Source organism: Crocodylus porosus, unplaced genomic scaffold (assembly GCF_001723895.1).
Source record: "Crocodylus porosus isolate Cpor-Errol unplaced genomic scaffold, CroPor_comp1, whole genome shotgun sequence".
NCBI lineage: Eukaryota > Metazoa > Chordata > Crocodylia > Crocodylidae > Crocodylus > Crocodylus porosus.
The window spans coordinates 48,696,679-48,717,726 of record NW_017728943.1 but is presented as its reverse complement, the minus strand read 5'-3'; the positions used below and the strand labels follow the sequence as shown (position 1 = coordinate 48,717,726).

General features: G+C 38.3%; 1 protein-coding gene across 27 annotated transcripts in view; it reads right to left on the bottom strand.

Moving 5' to 3' along the window:
- Positions 1–21,042, bottom strand: part of NRXN1 (neurexin 1) — a 1,194,206-nt gene extending 1,173,164 nt beyond the window's left edge. For all 27 annotated transcript variants that reach the window (XM_019549307.1, XM_019549308.1, XM_019549327.1 and 24 more), the window contains exon 1: positions 20,286–21,042. In XM_019549307.1, coding sequence (XP_019404852.1) covers positions 20,286–21,024 — 739 coding nt within the window. In that variant the 5' untranslated portion in view covers positions 21,025–21,042. The remainder of the gene's footprint in view (positions 1–20,285) is intronic.
- Positions 21,043–21,048: the final 6 nt, after the last annotated feature.

Genomic DNA, 21,048 nt, shown 5'->3' with positions numbered 1-21,048 from the left:
AAACTCCTGCAAGACCGTTTCAGGCTGGACATAAGGAAGAATTTCTTTACTGTCCGAGCCCCCAAGGTCTGGAACAGTCTGCCATCAGAGGTGGTTCAAGCACCTACACTGAACACCCTCAAGAGTAAATTGGATGCTTATCTTGCTGGGATCCTATGACCCCAGCTGACTTCATGCCCTTTGGGCAGGGGACTGGACTCAATGATCTCCCAAGGTCCCTTCCAGCCCTGATGTCTATGAAACTATGAAATCTATAGTATCTCAAATCCTAACCGAGACCCAGGCCCTATTGTACACGGCATTCTACAAATGTATTATCACTAAAGTGTTTAATAGATAAGACAGACAACAGGTGAAAATAAGACAGTGGATATTATTATTATTCCTATTTTACAGATATAGGAAAGAAAAAATCATCCACAGTCTGTGGTAGTACTGGAAATCAAATCCAGTCTCACCACAAATCCCTCCTTCTTTTTCCCTTTCTCTCTCTTTTTGAGTTTTTCATTTTTTTTCTACTCATTGGATTTCATGGACTTCAGAAGCTTTCAGTCTATAGAAAAGTTGTAATATAAATCACAACCTTTGGAACAACCCTTCAAGGAACATGCATAAAGCTAGGCTGTTACATGATTAGCAACTTCTCTTCACCACAGATACTTATGAGACTAGTAAGGACCTCTATTGTATCCCAACTCGTTTTTGTACTGAAATCAATTTTTCATAATGAGTGTTAACCAAGTAAGAACTGTAGAACAAGGCTTTATAAGGTATAACTGTTCTGCATAGGAATAAGGTAGCTCATACCAAGTCTATTAATTACATATTTACTGAACCCTGGCTCACCATGATCTATTACAGCAATATAAACTCTTCAGATAGATATCCTGGTTACAAGTTTTCTTTGTGACTACCATATCTATTACCTCACTTAAATTAAATCTTTTTTTCCTGTGCTGAAGCCTGTGTAGGAGATAAAATGACACTGTTGCTTCTTTGAAATACGTGAAAAAGTTATAGTACCATAGTCATTTTATTCATCCCATTGAAAACAATCTGATTCTTAATTTATTTCTTGATTTTTAAGTTTTTTGACAGAATTCAAAATTCAGAATTCAAAACATGTTGCACGGGGAGGGGTTTATTAGAATCTGATTCAGAGCTAATGTTATTGATTCAGGGTGGATGTACAAGCTCTAAGCTCATTTCAATACTTTGTTTTTATTTTTATTTTGGACAGGAATATATTTGAAAACATTACTTTAAACAAGCAAAACATGATTAATTTACTTATCATGTGATACTGGTAGCACCCTTTTGAGGGGGGAACACAAATACACCTCTGTATGGAATTTTTGTGAACTGATTATTAAGTCTATCAAGTCTTCAGGAATTAGTGAGAGCTATAACAATAGAAGTTTAGGAGCTTCTGTTAACTGTAAAGAATCAGATGAAAAAGGAACAAATTATTTATATATACTGGACAAATACAAGTTTGTTTATCTGCTTCCCTATTAAAATATCCTCTCTTCATCTACATCCTTCATAGTAGTAGATGTGCCTACATACCTTTGAAAATATTAGTTCTGAATTCATATTCTTTTATTTCATTGACTTTAGAGTAAAATTCAGGGTGCACAATAAGCCTCTTAGGGTGTGTACAAATGTTTGCTGTACCTGGTCTACACACACAGCTTACTTTAAGTCATGTGATCATAGACTGGGAGTGGGGTGTATAGTTGTTTACTGGTGCTGGAAGACGCACAGGGAACCCAATGTAAGTAATATGGGGAGGGGCAGGCTGGATTAGGGGTCTGGCAAGTCAAAAAAGAGGCTTGGTTTGGGGACAGGGGGTAGCATATCTACATGGAGACTACATGGGTGTGTGGAAGGAGTGAAGCATTGTCTGTCCAGGGGTGGGAAGGATTGAGGAGCTAAAAATAGTTCAGTCAGGGTCAGGGGAAGTAAGAAGAGTGCAGTCCTGGGGTGGGGCTGGGGCAAGCAGTTGGGCCTTCCCATCCACACGAATGCACTCCAAATCCAGGCAAACACAGACTGGATCAGGTCAACTCATTCCCAATCTAGGCTTGTGGCGAGCAGTTGGGCTTCCCAGCCCCAAGGATGCACTCCAAATCCAGGCAGATATTCACTGGATCAGGTTAACCCATTCTCAGTCAAGTTAGTTCACCTACTCAAGTGTACCAACTTAGATCAGGCCCACTATTTTTTACCCGATTTAAATCCCCCAGATACCTGCACAGATGGACACTTAGACTGACCTAACCCTAGTTAGATTGATCTGAATTTAACATCTCAACATACCCTTAGATTACAAACAGTTGGTACACTAAGACCAATTCAGGCTTGGTATTACTGAATAGAACAAAACCTATTTAAAACATTTCTGAATATGCCTCCCTTTTGAGAGGGTATCAAACAGATTCACAACTGTTACTCCTGCAGAGGGTTTTCTGTCTGTTTGTTTTGTTTTGTTCATAGAAGGGAGTTGCATTACCACAAAAATATAGTAAGACAGTGAAGAAAAAAATCAGAACCTATGTTTGTTCCCATATATCATTAATAATAATAATTTCTATATATTTTTAGTTTCAACTACTTCAATGCAGTTATTCATTAAAATATTGACAATATATAACAAGTCACGAGTTAACCTCATAAATGTATATAAAAACATAGTTTTGAAACCAGCAAACACCATAGCTTTGTGAAAGAATATTATGAGCCCAGAAATAATTTTTAGAAAATTATTGACAAAATCTAGGGGGATATATTTGGTTAATGATCTAAAAGAATACTACCATGACTTTCTTGTCTTTTCAATTATTCCTACCCTAAAATATCAGTAATTTTCTAGTTGGATGATTTATAATAAAAATAAAATACAGTGGATGCAATATGAACCAAGCAGAGGGGTGGGGGAAGATGATGTTCCTATATCCTATAAATGAAAGCACCAGATGTTCCTAAATCCTGCAAATGAAGACATGGATAAACACACAACAATGAACAGCAAAGGAAAATGAGAACAGCCTTTCTATATTATAAATGATTGTTGCTCACACAATGAGGATACTTCCACAGAAACATAATTTCAAACTATGGTGAACTCATAGCATCAAATATTTGACTGCTTTTAATGCAGTATGCCACTTTCCAAAAATATATCACTCATTTCATGGCTTTGACACAAAGAGTTTAGCATTTTTAAAGAATAAAACTTTTATGAAAGACACCACTGAACCACCTGAAGGAAAACAACCCCAACAGCTATAAATTTGTAGACTATGAGAAACTAATATGCATCCCCATATATTGACTCAAGTGATCATTCACAGTAAAAATGGTCCTGAATTAAACAGAAGCAATTTTGCCTTTACATTTTATTTTGCATGGTAACTCGCTTTGGGAGAAACACTTATTATCAGACATAAGCAGCATCAACCAAAATAAATAATGGGAATAGGATGGTGTCACAAATTGTTAAGTGGAACCTCTTCTCTCCCCACCCCCAATCAATTTATCTCCAAACCAAGCATTTGATAGTACTTTATTTGTGTATTTATTTAGAAAAAAAGGACATTAAAATTCCTTTCCATGGAGATTGGTTTTAAATCTAAAACAGCTTTGTTGCTGCATTGAAATCTGTGACAGCCCTCAAATACTTGAGGTAATTTTTAGCTCCATTATTATTCCTTTTGGCAGTAAACTCCCTTTTTGCCACATTTTTCCTAATATACACTTCTGTCTATTGAAAACTTTTCCCAACAGTATTTTTTTTATAGGACCCTGTTCTAAATTCCTTATAACTCTACCACACTTCATACATCTGGGCTAAAAGTATGCATTCTGAGTATCAGCTTTGGACTGATTTTTTTTTTTTTTTTTGGTTTGATCTGGTTTTGGGGATTTCTTTTTGAAAATTTCAGCAAAAATAAGCAAAACTAAGATAAGCTGTTGTTTAAGAAAGTGTGTATGCATCTCTGATTTAGTCAGTTTATAAGGTGCACATCTACCCTGCTTTCTGCCTAAGAATATAAAACACACATTATTGTGTGCATGTTAGAAACTTAAGACCATCTTTTCTTTTGGGAGCTCTTGTGTCCCTATGCTATGAAATGGGGACTTGAAAACTGGTAAGCCAGTAGCCTTTGTATCACAAATATATTTATCTTATGCTGCCCCTATGAAAATCTGGCCACATTTGGCCAAGCAACAAGCCACTGAAAAATCATTTTGCGCAGAGTCAACAAAGACTCCTTAATGGTTCAGTAGCTAAATTCTTCAGAAATTCTCTTTCCATTGGGTATGCTTGAGCCTGATGCTACAGGCATTGCTGTGCACCTCTAAGCTGCTGCAGGTGGTGCTGCGTCTAGTCACTTGACTAGAGAAAAAAAAACCTGACTGACCTGTATTATCAGTGCTGTCCCTGCTGGTGAGGTGGAAGCTGTTTGATTAAAATGCAGAGGCAGCAACAGCTGAGCCTGGGATTGAACCAGGCACAGTAGATTTTTAAAAACCCGAGAAAGCACACACATACCAAAAAAAGAAACAATATTAAAAGAACACCCACAGAGCTGCAAAGTCAGTCATTCAAGTTAGAAAATACAAGATTTAAGGTTTCCTACATCACTTACATTTAGTCCCCTTGTTCAGATATACGTGTTATCATACAATCTTCAGCTGATTTCATACCACTTGTCCCATAGGGCCTCAAGTCATTTAGTGCACAAATGGCCCTCCTTTTAGATACAAATGAGGGAGTGAAGCTGCTGTCTTTAGTTTGCCAACTTCAGTGTTTCAGACCTTAGAAGATGATCATAAAAGAGGTAAAACAATTAATAGAGAGATAGGAGAATGTCCTAGTTAAGGCAGATGAATGATGCATGTCATCCCTGCCTTTGGAAACCTTTTCATAGGGTCATTTGCATTTATTTTCTGGGTACCTGACTTTTGGCACCAAGGTCCAAAGTGTTGGCCTTTAACAGCTGCAGCTGATGTCAATTGGAACTGTGCTTTGTACATCTGTAGTGTAAATGCCAAGTACTCTAAAAAGCCATGGTCAGGTCTCTCAAATGGGGCACACAAAACAGTAGATTTAAAAAAACGTAGTCTCTTTGTCTCTGTTCCTCAACTGTAATCTAATGATGTTATAGCACCCCATTATCTCACAACAGTGAGAAAATATTTTTTCAATATCTGTGAGGTAATTCAGATATTATAGTGATACGTGCCATAGAGAAGTCCACAGGAAAATTCATTCTAATTAATAACTCTTCAAATCAGATTTTACATATGGGCAGTAAGTATGGTGTGTTTACAGAATTAAACAACAGTCTTGTGGGGAAAAAACCAGTGTGAGAGCATGTAATTAAAAACTGTACCATAAAATATAAAAACAAGGGGAAAGAATTAAGATTATAAAGATGCCCTTAATTTTGGCATTTCCTAAAGTTTTGAGTGCTCGACTTGGCAACTTTAATAATATCCTTTTAACATAGCTGTTGTGTGCCTGCATGTGTACATGCACACCCACATGTAATATATAAATTTGTGTCATCTGGTAAATGTTACCTTGGATGACTTGGGCTGGCTATATTTGGAGAAAGGAGCTAACTGGGCATATTGGGCTAAGTTTTAAAAACTGCATCAAATGTGTATCTAAGAACAGCAAAACGAGCATGAAAATCAATTCTAATGCTCAAATGAAAAAACACAAATGGTCTGTTTTCAAAGGCCAGGCATTTTAGTACATATAAGCCATATCTACCAAAACATGTAAGAGGAAAAGAGTTCATGTAGGAGAGTCTTTTAACTATTCATCTATAATTTTCAATGGAAGACTGCATTGTCACTATTATATTTGCATGGATACGGAAAAATTAAACAGTAAAATAAGTCATTATTGTTAACTTGTATATGTGTAAATGAAGACAGGAGAACTTCTTGCCCTGTATTTTTAAACTGCCAAGATGCTGCTGTGCATCCAAATTACAAAGGGAAACCCCCTGTTAGGATCACAAGGTAACGTCACACAGTAGCAGGTAAGGTTAATCCTGTTTGGACCTCACCACGGTTCTGAAATGCTTTATTGATAGCATAATCATAACATTTTTCTTTGTGGCCACAGGCAGCATGCAGTTTTGTCAAATCTTTGTAAGCCTGATTCTTATTTTACATTTAACTTTACCATTGTTTAACTTTACTAACTTCAAGGGGAATTGCAAGTAATTCTGCTTTACATTCACGTGAGAGGGGTGTTTGACCCACTGATTTTACCCCATTAGTTGGATGACAGCAGATACTGAATATGACAAATCTACAAAAGCAAATAATTTAAAAATGATTATTAATATTAACATTTAGCATTTATAAAATACATTTAATCTTCAAAGTACTTAGCACACATAACTAAGACTCAGAAAACCCTGAGTCTGTGTCTGTCTTTCCTGTACAATGGGACAGATTTGTACCTTAAAGACTAACCGAGGTGTGTATATACACAGAGAGAGAGAGAGAACAAATGTTCATGAGATGAAGCTCACTTCCATCAAGCTTGTATTCTCTCTATATATCTATATAGAGCTACTTCAGTTAATCTTTAAGGTCATTTGTACATGCCATGGAGATTAAGTCGCCCTAAATTGAACCAGTGGGTTTTTAAAAACACTGCTTCAGTTTAGGGCGAAGTAAACCTCCATGGCATGTACACAAAGGTCAGGCTCAATCCTTACCTGCCTCTATGGTGGCGGGGAGGGAAGGAGAGAGGAAGGCAAGCTGCTGGCAGGTCAAGCAGTCCCTGAGCTGCAGGGAGGTTGGGGGAGGGCTGGTGCTTCCCTCTGCAGCAGCAGCGGGGCCCCCCAGGTGGCACCCGCCCACAGGCACTCGATCTGGGTGATCCCGGGGGCCACCACAGCCATAGAGAGAAGCACTGGGCCCCCATGCGGCTCAGGCAGGCCCTGGGGAGAGGTGGGGAAAAAAATAATAAAAAGATCAGGCTCGCCACTTTTTACTTCAGTGGAGCCTGCCTGCACAAGCTGCCACAGGGCTCCCTGCACAGCCCCTGAACTGCATGGGGTCCAGTGTTCCTTCCACAGCTGTAAAGTAGCAAGCTAAAATACCACGGAAGTATTTTATTTTGTTGCATCCCAAAGTCATTTAACACACAGTATGTCACCAAACGTGCAAAATGCAATGCCATTAAAGTGGTGGAAGAGGGCATTTAACCCTCTTTAAAGGCCAATTTTGTGGCATGCACAAAGGCCCTAAGGTGCCAATTTACTTAGCCTTCAGACTAATGCAACTAAATACAACCCTTTCCTGTCCAAAAACAAGCTTTTAAGAAGTCAGTCAGCACATCCCTACATGCAGACATTAGGAAGAACTTCTTCACAGTTAGAGTGGCCAAAATCTGGAATGGGCTCCCAAGGTAGGTGATGCTCTCCCCTACCCTGGGTGTCTTCAAGAGGAGGTTGGATGGTCATCTGGCTGGGGTCATCTGAACCCAGGACTCTTTCCTGCCTATTCAGGGGGTTGGACTCTATGATCTATTGAGGTCCCTTCTGACCCTAACATCTGTGAATCTATGAATTTCAATCCACATTCTTGTGAGTAAACATCCACAAAGCCTGCAAATCCCATGGATATCAAGGGGAGATTTGGACCATGAGCAGACATTCCCAAGACCCAATCTACAATCATACATCTTAGATCACATCCTTTGTGCTTCTGCATACCATGGCCAGTACCGGAAGATGCACCAAGTATGCAGTCTAAATAAATTGGGGTGGATGGAGGGACAGGTGGAATTGGAAGGGCTAGCAGGGCTACTGGAGGGGTAGTGGTTCATGGGTCCGAGGGAGGGGGGTGGTTCATAACTGATACCTTAGTGTAGACTACATTTTATCTCCGAGGATATTTATACCTACTGACAAAATGACACTACAAAATAGTAAGGGTGTTGTCCTGCCTTCATAAAAGCCCATGCTAAACATATTTAGTGGTTGATAAAACACCTTTTGGAGGGAAAGAAAAATTTGTGAAAGAAATTTGAGAATCCACCTCTCACTACAAGAATGTCCTGAGAACAGTGGTATGGTAGCAATATTGCAGCTTTCCAAATAGGACTAACACTGTAGTACGAATCTCCTGGTGCCCTCTCCTTATCACCTATACTGTCTTGGCTGGCATACCACTTTTGGAGTTTAGGTTGTGCCTCCCCGCTACACAAAGATGGTACAGAGCCAAAAACTAGCTAAGCTAATAATAACAGGCTCAGGCTTAAAATTCTTGGGCATTTCCAAGGGAAATTCCACTTGTCTCTCTGTGAATAATGTGGAATAAAGTAGCTTTCCACTTAACTGTTCTTATTTACTCAAATGTCCTTCCCCATGTCTCACATCATTCCAAGTGCCTGATGCTTCTGCACAGCATCATCTGTCATCTTGGAAAAGAGAAATGTACTCCCCCTCATTTTCCCCTCCTCCTCTTGTGCCTATACTTTCCAAGTTAAGAGTCTGATTGTACATGCGCAAGTAACTATACCTGTTTATAAGACTATGCAAAACCAAGCCCTGAGCCTGAATGACTATTTTCATTCTGTTCAGAGGAAGGGAAGCTGAGGCTTCCTCCTTCAAATGCTTGTTAGAGCATTTGTTGTTTTATTTGCATAACTCAGAGACTGATTCTGCCAAGCTATTCACATTATGTACTTTACTTCACAAGATTAAAACTCGTCAAAAAGCAAATAACTGTTTAGCATACATAAGGGTAGTCTAATTGGACTTTAGATTCTAATCCTGCAAATATGCATGTGATTAAGTTTATTTTTGTGACTATTCCTAAATGTCAACATTTAGGGAAATATATACATACTTCAAGGTAAGCACATGCATAATTGTTTGCAGGATAAGGTTTTAGTTTACAAATACTTATAATATTAGAACATGAGGCCATATCCTTTATCCCCTTCTTTATCTGAGATCTCTACTCACGTTCTTAAAGTTTTGCATGGTATAGATGAAAATTGGTATATTTTTCCTGATACTTGGAACTTATATTTTTATTTTCTTGATCCCTAAGTTGCAATATTTATCCCTTTTTATAAAACTGACAGTATATTTGTGCAAATTTATTTGAATTTTGTGATAAATATCCATATTTAAAAAATTTAAAGACATTTTCTTTAATGACAATATCCCCTTGGGGAGGAAGATCCTTTTCTTAATAAATGCATAGAGTCTTAGAAGAAGCAATACCTCAAGTTGAAGGAGAAGCTGCAACTAAAATTGAAAGTTAATGCTAAACCCTTTAGAATTACTATATACATTTCATCAATGATCTGGAAGATGGGATGATGTGCACCCTCAGCAAGTTTGCATATGAACCAACCTGCAGGGAGTAGTAGATATGCTGGAGAATAGGGCTAAGATTCAGAGAGATCTAGACAAAGTAGAGGACTGGACCAGAAGAAATCTTATGGACTAAGTACAGGCAGTCAAAAAACCCAAGGCTAAGATGATTCAGGTTAATCTAAACTGCAAAAATTGAACCAATAAGCAAATGAGCAGACACTGACTTTTGATTCAGGAAAAGCAGCCACATGGCTGCAGTGGCTCAAGCCAGAAGCCAGGGGTGCTAGAGCATGGCTTTCTGGCACATAGCAAGCATGGGCCATGTGTTTGCTTTCTTTTCCTTCTGCGTCCAAAAGTCTCTGGGATTTTCAGTATAGAATTACAGCAGTAGGACTCAGCAGCATTGCTCATCACTTCCTCTTCTTGCTTCCAGGTGCATCTGGTATTTGTAGTCTACAGCAACAGCCAGCACTAAGTAAGGAGGCCAGGGAAACGCCATAGTCAAGGGAAGAGAAGTTTAACCCTGCCCCCTGGCCCCAGACTCCAACCGGTGTTTGCTATGGGGGTTGGGGGAAGAGGAGTCAGTGAACAAGCCAGTAACGCCAGAAAGCCAGGCCTCACTGATCCAGCTAGGGAGCAGAGATGCAGGGCAAGCCCTGGTCTCTGTGGCAGACAGCACAGCCCAGCACAGGGGTGCAAAATGCTGGAATGCTGGGGGGCTGTGATTTAACTTGAACTAGAAAGGGGTCTGGAACAGAAGTTTGACCTAGATCACTTAAGTCTGATACTACATTCAACCAGATTTATCTTAAACCAGTTTTAGCCATTTTGAAACTGGCTTGTGTGCATTGAACCTCTATTCTATTAGAGGTTTCAACCAGTTTCTGATCACTTAAACATGTTTATGTGTAACTTCTATTCCTAGTCATGAAGTTCAATAAGGACAAGTGCAAAGTCCTGCACTTAGCACCAAACAATCCCCATGCACCTGTACAGGCTGAGGACTGACTGGCTAAGCAGCAGCTGTGCAAAAAAGGACCTGAAGGTTACAGTGGGGAATAACCTGAATATGAGCAAACACTGTACTCTTGTCTCAAAGAATGCTAATGGCATATTGGGCTGCATTAGTAGGAGTGCTGCAAGCAGATTGAGGGAAGTGATTATTCCCCTGTATTTGGTACTGGTGAGGGCATGACTGAAGTGCTGTGTCCAGTTTTGCCCCTTCTCCCCCTACTACAGAAAGGATGTGGACAGTTGGAGAGAGCCCAGCAGAGGGCAACAAAAATGTTGAGGGGGCTAGGGCACATGACTTATGAGGCGAGGTTGAGGGAACTGGGCTTACTTACTCTGGAGAAGAGAAAATTGAGGGGGGATTTAATAACAGCCGTCAGCTACCTGAAAGGTAGGTCTAAACAGGATGGAGCTTGACTGCTCTCAGTGGTGGAAAATGACATAGCAACGTCTCAGGTTGCAGCAACGGAAGTTTAGGTTAGATATTAGGAAAAATATCTCCTGTCTTACCAGGAGAGTAGTGAAGCACTGGAACAGGCTACTCAGAAAGGTTGTGGAATCACCATCCTTACAGGTTTTTAAGACCCAGATAGACAGTGCCTATGGGCATGCAGTTCTGTGATCTTCACTAAGTTAGCTAAGCTAATGGGAATAAAAAATGAAAGTTAACTGGTTAGCCTCTACCTGGGTTTTCTCAACCCATCTGCACCTCCACACCGTGTTATAACATTGCCTACTCCCTGCCTGTCTCAGTATTATTGCTCTTGTGCAAAGCCTTGACTTACTACTTAAAAAAAGCCAGTGTTGAAAGACAGATAAGAACTCCCATGGTTATACCCTACTCACCCAGCTGTTCCTTCCCCTTTGTTTTCTGTGAAAGAATTTAGCTTTACCTAGCCCTCATTGCACATCAGTTTGGAATGGAAGGAGGGAATACAAAAGGGAGTACTGCTGGCAGCTTACTGCTTACATAGGTTTGGACAGTAAAGTTTTGGATCACTATGATTCTGCTATATGACTTTTGCTGTGCCTTGAAGCTTGAGCCATAGAGTTAGATTCCAGTAAGCAGTGAATTCTGTACTGCTGGTAAATATTTAGGAAGGACCTGGGGACCCTCATTTGCCATTGAAGTCAATTTGAAGTCCCATTGACTCAATTTTAGAACTAGGACAAACCTAATAACCTGCTGATTCTGAACATAATATTCAGCTGGGAACATAGAGAGAATATCTGGGGCAAATCAAGTAACCTGCTGATTCTGACTATATTATTCATTTGGGAACATCTGTAGCAGAAATGATCTTCCATAAATTCAGGAGTTTGAAATAATAATAACATTAATAATAATAATGACTACTACTGCTATTGTTGTTTTTGTATGCTTGCAGATCATACCAAAAAATTATGCAGGAATTTTTTTTGAATTTAGGTCATTCAAAATTTGAATGGTAAACAGCTGCTTTACTTGAAATGACATTTTATGTAGGCATTAATTCAGTCATAATGTGATACAGATATGCATCTAATGTAAGTAACTTTACATTCACTGCCCAAAACTTACTGTGTACTAATGTATTGCATCTATTGATGTTATGCTGGCATCGAGACTATGGTCTGCACTTCATCCATGGCATAGTGGACAACATCTTATATTGAGAAGCTGATACATTTGTGATTTGATCTACTAGAGGGTCTCATTTCGCTTAATGGCAGAGAAAATAGACTTTTGTTTTGCTTTCTGCAGTGGTGTTTCCTTATAATTGAGATTGTATTATAGACCTTATGGTGATTTCTGAAATCACACTCTGTATCCAGACATTATAGAAAATCATAGAAAATCAGAGTTGGAAGGGACCTTAGGAAGCCTTCTAGTCCACCCCCTGCTCAAAACAGGACCTTCTCGAACTATATCATCCCAGACAAAACTTTGTCTATCTGGGTCTTAAAAACCTCCATGGATGGAGATTCCACAACCACTCTGGGTAACCTGTTCCAGCGCTTCACTACCCTCCTGGTAAGAAAGTTTTTCCTAATATCTAACCTAAACTTCCCTTGCTGCAACTTGAGACTTTCTCCCTGTTCTGTCCTGCCCATTATTCAGAGCAGAAGAACAGTACATTGGGAGGCAGAGTTAAAAATAGGTGGTATACAGGGTGAGCAACAGCACAGCCAACTAATGAGCCCGAGCTTGGAGATGCAAAAATGGTGCGGTAGGTTAGAGGAAGTGAGAGAGTAATTTCTGAGAGAGAGAGTTAAAAATGCAAGGCTTGATTCTTCAAGTGGCTGAGCAGGTAGTCAGGTATCATTATGTTTCTCAGGTGGTAAAACCAAGAAGTGAAGTGAAGTGACTTGGCCACTGAAATAACATGAACACACCAGAATCTTGTGTGCTTCCCTAGCCTGCTTGCTAGCAATGAGTGACATTTGTGAATCATACTGCACATCAGTTATAATGGATTCACCTTCGGCAAATAGAATGGTTCATATATTATTTTGAACTGACTGAAGCCAATTGCTTCGTAGTCTGGCAAAACAGAACCTCAATTTCTGGAACTTTGATTTATGACATATAGCACTGTGATGTTGGCCCAGAAAAGCTCCATTAGATCCCATCACCAGAGGACAGTTAGGAGATCTGCTGACAAAGTGCTAAACTTTGTGGGTAGAACTCAAACAGTTCTATGCAAGGGCTAATATAAGAAGAGCATTTCATCTTAAATAAGTGGAAGAACTGAAGAAATAATAAGCCAGTATGGATCCTGCCCAGTAATTCTATTTCCTTATTATAGCGACGCCAGTGGCACTGCTAAAGTTAAAGATCCGTCACATTTCTGTAATAAATCCCATTTTTGAAAGTTGTATAATTCAGTCTTTTTAATTAGCCCTGAGCTGCAACTTGGCAAATCAATTTTCACTATACCCTTCAAAGTTCTGTAAGATCACGTTTTAAAAATCATTGTGCATGATTTTTCAACTAGTGCATTGCATTTTTTTCTACAGGCTGAAAACAGTTTATGACTTCTTAGTAAATAACACCTCAAATTTTAAAAGACATAGTAGTGCAGCATTGTCCAGCTCCCTGGAAAAGCTTGCTTTGATTTAAATTGAAGCAAGGTCAGGCCTTTTATTTTAAATTACAAGGCAGTTGTTAATCATGCAAAAAATCAGTTGGAAGGGGAAAAAAAAACAACCTTGCTGTAACTGCCAAGTGTTTAAGTTTGCCTCTGCTGTAACAAAATAGTTATTGTTGATCAGGATCTTTAATTTCTGTTCTCCTCAACCCCATCTGTCACCTAAGAAGCTGAATTAAGACTTTTTGCTCACGCATTCTATGTGGCCTAGTGTTCACCAGTTGTGCAACCACAGTTAGCAACTACCATACTCAGGATTCCTAGGTGGTCTCTTACTCATCTACTAGCCAGGCCCAGGTGTACTTACTTTCTGAGATCAGACAAAATCAGGTGTGTTCTATTCAGCACAGCAATAGGCCAGGAGGTGAAATATAGATTAGAAATATGCTAATTTATTTTATCATTTGAAGTTTGAAAATGTATGACCTGAATAGTTCCTCCTAGACTAATAAGTGTTTCTTGCCATAATCATCTAAAATATTCACTTTCCACTAGCATGTAGTATAGACACAAAATTGTCATTTAGCACACAGAGTGCATCTACATGTGCCCCCCAAAGCACAGTTTTTACTACACCACCAGCTGTTACTGTGCTGTCCTGCGGTGCATGGGTATTTTTAGCATTTACGTCGCTGTAGTAATACAGTATAGTGAGGGAGCTTGTTACTATGGTGATATACTGGCATATCACTACAGCAATGTAGCATCTCATGTAGACACGCTCACTAAGACTTGGCATGTAGGGGGGGACATCTTCCCTTTTATTTAGAAACACATTGATTTGGGGAGCGAGATCTAATGCTGTCCAGTAAGTGGACTTTTAGAACAGTTGCAAAAAAACATTTTACCAGGATTTGTAATGTGCAATAAGTTTTCCTCTTACAAATAACGTAAAACAATCTGTTAGTTACTAATAACTAATAACACATTGTTTGAATTGCTGTGATTTTATACAAGGAACACACTGAAAGCAATGCCTTTCTTACTATGCAAAGTCCTGGTAAACAAAATAAAATATTAAATTGCATTAGGAAAATTTGTGCAAAACCCTACTTTAAAATGATACAAATTCTAGTTATATCCTAAGGAGTCCAAAGGAACCAGTCTTAGAATTCCATTGAAAAGTACCATGGAGATATTTCCTATATATTTTCCTGTTATACATTTTCTGAAATTGTAACCCACTGTTTCAAAATTTATGTTAATATAATTTTAGTTGTGATTTAAACTAAACTTCAAGCTTCCTATGCATGTTACAGAGCCTTAACTCAGTCAGCATTGGATTTCTACAGTATATTCTATTCTTAAATCACACATAGACCACCCCAATCACTATTAAAAATTAAAGGAATTCCAAATGTAGAAGAACTACAACCTACAGTAATAGAGACTCTCATTGAAGATATGGGATCTAAGGTGCAAATCAAAGCTTAAATTTTCACCCATGGTACTTCTGATTGTATGGTATGTTTTTTAGGAATAACAGTATTACCTAACAATTCAAATGGGATAGAAGCAGGGTGACTACCACTATAAAATTGAGTATTCATGTAAAATCATGAACCAGCTCTGCAACCAAATGCACACCTTGAAAAGGATTATTAATGCCAACACATTTTTTTTCATGTAATACTCAAAAGTAATCCAGAACAGAAGATAAACTAAAATATGAGGTCTTTCAAAAGGGAACGCGAAATGACAGACATAAAAAAAAAATCAGTATGAAGAGGCAGATATAAACAACAGGAATTAGTAAAGCTAATATTTGGGAACTAAACAAAAACATCTAAAGCATAGCTAGTTTCAGACCTATAGGCTTGAGTCACTTAAAAATCTTCTTTAAAAAAAACAAACCATTCTTGGTGCCATATTAATAAATAAATAATTACATAAATAATGTTTATGTCCTAACTACGGAGACTTTTTAACATCTTCAATTTCCCCTGAGAAAGGGTCCGCGTGCCCAAAAGCTTTCAGAAAAAGATTTATTTTTTGTGATGTCTTAGTTTGTCTGTTAAGAGGTATCACCTCTGAACCAAGAATTCTACAGTTCTGCATTTCTTTTTGTCTCAGACCAACATGGCTACCAAATACACCCCTTCTTGGTGCCAATAATTCTTGAATATCTGACAAGGAAAATACCCTTTTATGAATGTTTACATAAACAGCTATTATTTGTCTTTCTTACAATAAAAGTTCAAGAGGACAGTCAACATTAAAGAAGTCCTAAGGGGAAATAGTTCTAATCCAAACAATCTGTGGGACTCACTACCACAGGATATAACTACATGGAAGAAATTAAAAACATGAAAAAAATAAGATAGACATTTTGTATGAAGATTACTCCAGGGATTAAAACTGGAGAAATATTAGTATAAAGTAATTAGCTGCTGGTGTCAGCAAATATTTTCTTCTAAAATGTATTATTTAAGTGCATTCCTTTTTTTTATTTTCTGCTCCATAAATACCTGGATCCTATCAAAGATAATTTACCAAACTAAACTGAATATATATGAATATAAAACTCTCCTTCTCTACACACACATATGCTATAGTATGTGTGTGTGTATGATTTATATATATATATAGAGAGAGATTTAAATGTGTATATATGTATATGTATTAAACACTGTAGTATATTTCCTTGTCTGAAGGCAGAAAGTCAATATTTGCTGGAGTAATTCAATACTGAGAAGAGAGCTTTTTTATTTCTACTCACGGTTTTCTAAAATAAGGAATGAAACAAGGTATGAAAGCTCTTTTACATTAATTCTCTTTTCTATTTACTTCTCCAGGACTCTAATTTGTTTTATTAAATGGATTTTAAAGACCATACTTTCATAGTTTGTCCCAACCCTAAATAGAATGCACAAGCTTCTTTGGCTCCAAAGCAAAATAGTATTAGCTTTGTATAGACTCCTCTGATAATCCCCAGAAATTTCTTGGAAAATGGATATGGTCATTTAGAAGCATACCACCACGAGTCTCATTCCTCAGATAAAGGGCTTACAATAATTTTACATATTTCCTTGTGTCAAGCTGCAACCATTATGTGAAATAACATCTCCCTTGCCTATTTCAGTGGTAAACTATATGCCAAATTAAAATGTTCAGTGCAATACCTATGGAATGAAATAAACATAAAACAACACCATGTGTACTTGTCTATATAGATTCACAGGTGTTAGGGGCTGGAAGGCACTTCATGAGATCAATGGGTCCAGTCCCCCTGCATAAGACTATTGAATAAGGTTCCATAAGAAGTCTAATGCATATAGAATAAATTGATAAACATGTGGCCTCAAAGCCACAACATTTCTATGACCAAAACCAGGGGTCTCAGATTACAATGGGCCAACCTTAAAGTTCTGGAGGCTTGGCTCATTTCAGTAAAGCACACAGCTGTTTGGATGGTTTTCTGAAACTTGGGTCCAATACCATCCACACCAAGGCAACGCTCCTCTTCTTTTATCCTCACAACAGCAAAAAACTCCCACCTTACCAAGGCCAACACCTTGTAACACTTATTCCCAAGAGTAATATTTACTAAGAAGCAGTGCATCTGATTATACTCTAATTTATGCTGGTTTTACACTGATGTCACTCACTAGATTTAACTGAACATACTTCTGATCTAGAACATTAAGTTTAAGAACAGGTCAAAACAGCTGGGACTACTATTTACACGTGTCACGATTTTCACGCAATTGCCACTTTTGGGGATTGGGCTCAATTTGCAAGTCTACTGTGGTAAATACTAATGGAGGAATTTTTTTAAAATGCCTAAGTGATTTAACATATTACTCTCAAGTGAATGTCAAAAGTTATTTGTTCTTAAATTGAGTAGGTTCTATTGAAAATCTGATCCTAAGAACTGCAACAGAGGGTTCATTATCTCAATTATCCTGACTGCTCAAATCTGCAAAACAGGGCTAGAAATTTTGAAAGATTATCACTACTACCACTTCCCTGTGACCTCATTATATTACATAACTTTGGTCCTTGACAAAAATCGGAGGTGCAAAAGTATACAGAAATGATTCTCAAAGAAAAATATAATTAACCTCCCTTCTCAAGGAAAAAATTCAACTAGCATAGTAGGTCATAGTTTCACATAGAAGTATAAGATTTGGCTTTTTTTCTCTTTTTTCTTTTTTGAAATCCCAATAAACTCAAAGACACATGAAAATGCAGAACAGGAAGACTCAACAGACTCACCTAGTACCTTCCATTCTAAGGGACTAATCCTGCATTCTTAGTGTATCCCGAGATCCCACTGAAGTTAATGGAAAATTCACATGAAAAAGAACTGCATGCTCAAATCCATAATAAAGTTATTTCTTAGTACAATAATTCCTAAATAGTATTAGCTATCACTGCCATGGTCCTAAAGAATTAGAGATCAATAGCATGGGTTAGAGTCCTCATGGGCTCAGTGTTTTTATTGGTCTGTCTCCATTTTTTGTTTCATTTAATTTCTCAAAAGAAAAACAAGCTAATTATGTGGTAGTTTATTTGGGGGGGGGGAAATGGATATGAATAGCTGCTAATCTTTTCATCAAAATCTAACAGATTTAATGTTTGAATATTTATAGTTGTTAACAAATTGAAAATATAGGCCCAGTCCCACTTTCACTGGTGTCAAGGTGAACTTTGCCTGTTATTTCAATGAAAGCAAGATGAAGCTGTGTATCATTGCTCATTGCCCAGCAGGTAAGTAAAAGTATATTTCTCATTTTATAAGGCTCCTTAGAGGTCAGAAAATGCAACAGGATACATTCTGGCCTCACTGAGAGTAACAGAAGAACTGCCTTGTTTGAGGTCAGAATTTCAAAATGGGAGGTTCAAAATACAGTGTTCAATGTACTTTTCCTTTTGTGTTGGGTAAACAGACATTTTTCATTGCATGTCATGTCTTATTTTCATCCAGTGATGATATGAAAATATTCTCTGCCTAGGAAATCAAAGAATATTATTTCATCTCTAATTTGGGGAAGTAAGTAATATGAGACTTCTGTATTTTGTTGATTCTGTGTGCAGCTATTAGCTATACAACAAGTTTTTCAATAAACTAATTTCATATGGTAAGAACCACTGTATTTTTCTACAACATTCTCTAGTTTTAATTTTTATCAATCCATAGTTTTCATTACTGCGTTAACCAAACTGTTATACCTCATCATTTATAAGTTATAATAGCTCCTAACTTACAAAAATAAAGAAACCTCAGTATTTTACATACACCTATGGGACATCTGGTACAACATATGAAAAATCCATGGGCAAAGCATACATATATGAACATGATTTAGATTAGTATAGAAGACATTCTCATCCTACAGTCTTTTGGATTAAGTGCTAGTGAAGCTACATGTTTATTATGTTTTGAAAGAGTAATGTACTGCTCTTTCATTATGATATTTACAAATATAGAAAGGCTTTAAATATTTTAAACAAATGGTAGATGAGAGATAAAAATCTAATAAAGTAAACGGGATGCAGAATGACTGTACGTTAAGTATTGACACTGAGGACAGAAGGTGTTACATAATAAAGCACACTCATAAATGATGTCTTCTTTTGTACAGTGAGTGAAATTTGATAAAAATGATAAAGGCAAATTACTCAGCTGTAGATGTCATACAGCCATTCAATAACCACTTTTATTTGACCTACATAATGCCTGTTTTACAACTTTATATTTAATCTCAAATTTTGGTATGAATGTATATTTGTATTGAAATATTTTGCTCTTCATAATTCTCATTCACATGCTCCTTCATTTGTTTCCTTGACACACAATAAATGTATTCTCTGTTCCTTATAAGTAGCTGCAAGCAATGGCATATTAACTATAAAAATTAAAAATAATACATCTTTAAAATTCTATGTGTCTGCAAATAAGTATGTTCACATTCCTCCAAAATCCCCAAGAACAATTGCTACTGCATACGAGTCTCATTTTATTCAGTGATTAACTTGTACATAAGGAACAGGAAAATGTCCCTTTTCTGAACTACTCTACCATTTCCCATTCTTGGGAATATAATACCTCTTACCCTTTTATCCTCTCTCTGTACCACTGGCATTAAAGCTTGCTAAATAAACAGTATAAAACAGGGATGTTCACACTGGTGTGAAACTGTAAGACCCTGTTTAAGTTTCCCCATTAAGAAATTTCACAAATAAATTACTGATTTCACTGCAGATATCAGAGGCCAGTATCAATAAAAAGCTACTGGTAGGAAGGAAAAGGAAAATAGATGCAGGCTCTCTCTATCCTCACAAAAAATAAGCCCAAATTATCTTAGTACTCCACCCACCAAGAAGAAAGTTCCTTTGCCCAATATCACTCCCCATTGCAGTCAAGAATAATTCTAAATGACCCAGCTCAGTAACTTGGATTGCTCTCTCCCTCCCAACACCTGCACCCATATAACCTGTACTGCTCTCACACAATAGCCTGAGGTCATCACCACAACGAAGAATCCAAGGACACTCCCAGATCACACACTTGCTCCCAAATGACATCCTCCTCTTTCCCAGACTTTTAGAAGAAAAAAATTACACCATACTCTGTTACAGAAACACTTGGAGAATGGTGGAGGTCAGACTTGAATATAACGAAGAAGTCAAGGATGAGGTGGGAAGGGTAAAATACAGATCAGAGAGAAATTTACTCTTACAGATGAAACATCATGCAGTCCTTATCTCCTACCTTTCCCCTCTAGTATGTGAGGGATTGGTAGAGCAAGCGGAAGTGATGTCTTACCTTCGCTGCAGTCTTTCCCCCGAAAACCAGTTTGGGAGCAATCACAGACAGCCTGGTCGTTGAGCACTGAGCAGACGCCACCATTGAGGCAGACATCATCCCTGGCGCATAAACGACTCTGCTCATCATCCAGCCGTACCTCCTGGCTCTCCACAGGTGAGGTTTGCGTGTAATTGACTCTGACATCAGTTATCCAGCCCTTAAAGGGCTCCCGATCCTTCACTGAGGACAGCGTCAGTTTCAGCGTCGCTGAGCGCAATTCAGGTGGGAGCCCACCTAAGAAAAGGCCACTGAAGACTGTCATATCACGCCGCTTGGACTTTACTTCTACCCATTTAGCCTCTGTCTGGTCAATAATTAATGTTGTATTCTTAAAATGGCGGCGGATGACCACTGTGTGCCAAAGGTTGTCGTTGACAGGAGTATCGGATAACAACGTAGCAGGTTCGGCACAGAAGATAGAGAAGCTGAGCTGAAGCCGTCCCCCTTGGGTCAGGATGAGTTCCAGGAAATCACAGAAGCCCTCATCATCAAAGTAAAGGACCAGGCCACTGGAGCTACGTGTCTTCATGTTGAAGCTCATTTCACTCTCACAGCAGGCATTCCACTTGGGGAAACGAGTCCATTGGCCCTCAGCCCCCGGGAACTCTAGGCCACTGCCAAGCTCAGCCCAGCAGCCCAGCAGCAAGGCCAGCCACAGCAGGAGGCAGCCCCCACGCTTTAGGAGCACAGCCCCCATTCTTTGTGGGGTGGGGCGGGGGAG